This window comes from Penaeus monodon, chromosome 29 (assembly GCF_015228065.2).
Source record: "Penaeus monodon isolate SGIC_2016 chromosome 29, NSTDA_Pmon_1, whole genome shotgun sequence".
Classification (NCBI taxonomy): Eukaryota; Metazoa; Arthropoda; class Malacostraca; order Decapoda; family Penaeidae; genus Penaeus; species Penaeus monodon.
In genome coordinates, this window is record NC_051414.1 from 28,553,718 (window position 1) to 28,553,974 (window position 257).

General features: G+C 56.4%; 1 protein-coding gene across 1 annotated transcript in view; it reads left to right on the top strand.

The window, feature by feature from the left end:
* Positions 1-257, top strand: part of LOC119592110 (ryanodine receptor-like) — a gene marked incomplete in the record, with an annotated part of 20,940 nt that overhangs the window by 17,437 nt on the left and 3,246 nt on the right. Inside the window, 1 exon segment of the mRNA XM_037940930.1 lies at positions 80-210. Coding sequence (XP_037796858.1) covers positions 80-210 — 131 coding nt within the window.

A 257-nucleotide genomic window follows, 5' to 3' on the forward strand; every position in this document is an offset into this window, starting at 1 on the left:
AATACACAGTGTAAGCAACTGAACAGAAAAACAGAAAGCAACGACCCATCCAACCATACCCTCTGTTCCTCGCCGACAGATCCCGCTGGTGATCTTCAAGCGCGAGAAGGACGTGGCCCGACGCCTGGAGTTCGACGGCATCTACGTGGCCGAGCAGCCCGAGGACGACGACATCAAGGCCCACTGGGACAAGTTGGTCATCTCGGCAAAGTAAGAGGCTCCGCTTGAGGGACGCTTCCTCTTCTTGTGAGAGGGAG